Below are 2,578 nucleotides of genomic sequence, written 5' to 3'. Positions count from 1 at the left end.
ATAATAATAATGGTAAGAGAATATACAGAATATATATAAAACAAGTGATGCACAATGCAATTGCTTACCACCCGCTGACCGATGCCCAGCCCGTCCCGAGCAGCGATCACTCCCCCCAAGCTGCGATCACACAGCCCAAGCTGTGACCACTCTGCCCGCGACCGAACGACCGAACGACTAACCCCCCCAAGCATGACGTTATATGGTATGGAATAGCCCTTTGGTCAGTTTGGGTTAGCTGTGCTAGCTGTGCTGTACTCCCGGCTTGTTATGCACCTGGACGAGCAGAAGAAGGTCAAAAAGTCCTTGAGTAGTCTGAGCACTACTTGGCAACAGCTGAAAACACCAGCGTGTTATCAACATTCTTCTGGTACTAAATCCAAAACACAGCACTATGCTAGCTACTGTGAAGAAAATCAACTCTATCCCAGCTGAAACCAGGACAATAGTCCTTTGCTTAGTAGTTGTAGTTTCATCACCCTTGAATCAAGTCTGTGTTGGACAAAAGTTTAATAATACACCTTGGTATGTATTTATTGTTCATTCTGCAAGTATTTTTAACCAATCTGCTTAAAAGTTTGTGAGTTTAATTTCAAATCTAGGTATTTAGAAATGCTGTGGATATTCCTGTGCTATGTTCTCTTCCCAGACAACTGAAAAATGCCTGGTGTTGCTCCCAGTGAAGTCAATAATTTTCTCAGCAAGAGCAAGACTTGATCCTAGCTTTATCTATCGTGTATAATATGCTTTAGACAGTCAGTTTCCTTTGTTTTCAGAACAAAAATTTAATTTCACACTGAGTAACAAAGTCATTCTGTGGCTGCTTGGTTTCACATACAGCTATATCACTTTCAGCAGTGATGTTGATAGCTTCCATTCACTCCTCACTTTCTATTCTGTGTGTTCCACAGAAGTATGAACAAGAACTGTTCAAACTGGCTTTGCCTTGTTTGAGTGCAGTTGCAGGAGCCTTGCCTCCAGACTATATGGAATCAAATTATGTCAATATGATGGAAAAACAGTCTTCAATGGATTCAGATGGGAACTTTAATCCTCAACCTGTTGATACATCAAAGTAAGGAATTATTTTGTTGCAACTATTTATTTTTTTATCATGAATGTATAAGAGGGATGGAGTCTGTTGTTGGGTATGATGTGAACTCACAGCTTTTCTTCTCTTCTGAACACTTTTCTTCCAGATAAAATTGAGACCTTAACTTATTTTTTATTTATGTATTTATTTTAAATCACATAAAGCAATAAATATCCAGATACATAACAAATTTCTTGGTCAACCTAGAACATTTTTAACACATTTTCAGCCTGAAGATAGAACTGTCCAGTTACCTTTGTATGTCTGCAGCAAACAAACCAGCATGTTTTTAGGAGCAGAAAAGTAGACTAGTCTACATCATCCGTGTCATGATTAATATGTGCTAAGACACTAATTCCAGTGTCTGTGAATGACAGTGTACCTACAAAAAATTATGATCATGCATTCATATAATCTCTTTTAATAATGGGGAGTTGGGCAGAAAGATCTTCATTCTCTCTAGGCAGTCAGATTCTGACCATGCTCTTTTAAGTACATTAGCCAGGCAAAACACATATCTGAATGGGATTTTTGTGCCCTGATTTTTGACTACAGCCAGCACCCCATTCTCCTTTGTACAGAATAGTCTTACAGCAGTGTGATTATGCACTATATCTTGAAAAATGCCACTTGTAAGACAATTGTTTGAATTGCCTTTGTGAGCTTTCTGTCTGTATTAACATTCAGAACATAAAATGCCATCAATAGATTGATACCTTTGTTACAGCATGCACGTATGCACATCAAAATATGGTAGTAAAAGCCATAATCTAGACTGTAATATAGAAATCACATCAGTGACCATTAAAATTCATTTGTCTAAAATGTATTTAAGATATATGAAGATTTAAAAAAATTTAGTAAGGATTGTACTATCATGTAGCTAATCAAAGATTACTTTATCTGGTGTCATTTCAGAGGAAAATTGTAGATAGCCAAAATATATTTGAAAAACTCCAAAATGTTACTTAATATCACCTAAATCATCAGTCACCTCATTGCCGTAGCAGTCAACGGTTCTGTGATGATTTAAGACAAAGAAAGTACTACTTTTATCAGTGCCACTTCCAGCCTATCCTATATTCTTTTAATATGCAAATCCTGCATCACATTGCTTACTCGTCCTATACTTATTTATACAAAGCTATAGATAATATGACCTTACTATACTTGTCGATGTATTACATTTCTGAAATTGTTCGAAGTATTGTACCATTAGTAGAGTTCCCCTCAAACCACACGCTTCCAAACAATAAAAAATCTGATGACCATGCTGGATGAATATTTTCTGACCTGACCTTTGTGTATGGTTAGGTTCTTGCAAGCTGTTACTCTGACATGATTCTGATTTACATTTCTGCTTTTTCCTACACTATGACTGAAAATTAAAAGCCAGACTCTTCTATTTTGCAGTAGATGGCACTGTAACACTTTTGCTGCCAAAATTCTTTTGTCTTAGGTGAGAAGATTTTGCTATTTCATAAG

The 2,578-nt window shown here is 36.7% G+C and overlaps 1 protein-coding gene across 1 annotated transcript in view; it reads left to right on the top strand.

Annotated features, from left to right (window-relative positions):
* LOC104128861 (ryanodine receptor 2) overlaps nucleotides 1-2,578 on the top strand; it is a gene marked incomplete at its 5' end in the record, with an annotated part of 147,072 nt that overhangs the window by 18,418 nt on the left and 126,076 nt on the right. Inside the window, one exon of the mRNA XM_035897117.1 lies at nucleotides 912-1,075. Within this exon, the coding sequence (XP_035753010.1) occupies nucleotides 912-1,075 (164 nt within the window). The remainder of the gene's footprint in view (nucleotides 1-911; nucleotides 1,076-2,578) is intronic.

Source organism: Egretta garzetta, unplaced genomic scaffold (assembly GCF_000687185.1).
Source record: "Egretta garzetta isolate BGI_Z169 unplaced genomic scaffold, ASM68718v1 scaffold887, whole genome shotgun sequence".
Taxonomy (NCBI): domain Eukaryota; kingdom Metazoa; phylum Chordata; class Aves; order Pelecaniformes; family Ardeidae; genus Egretta; species Egretta garzetta.
Note: the sequence above shows the minus strand (reverse complement) of the source record. Positions and strands in the feature narration are given on the sequence as shown.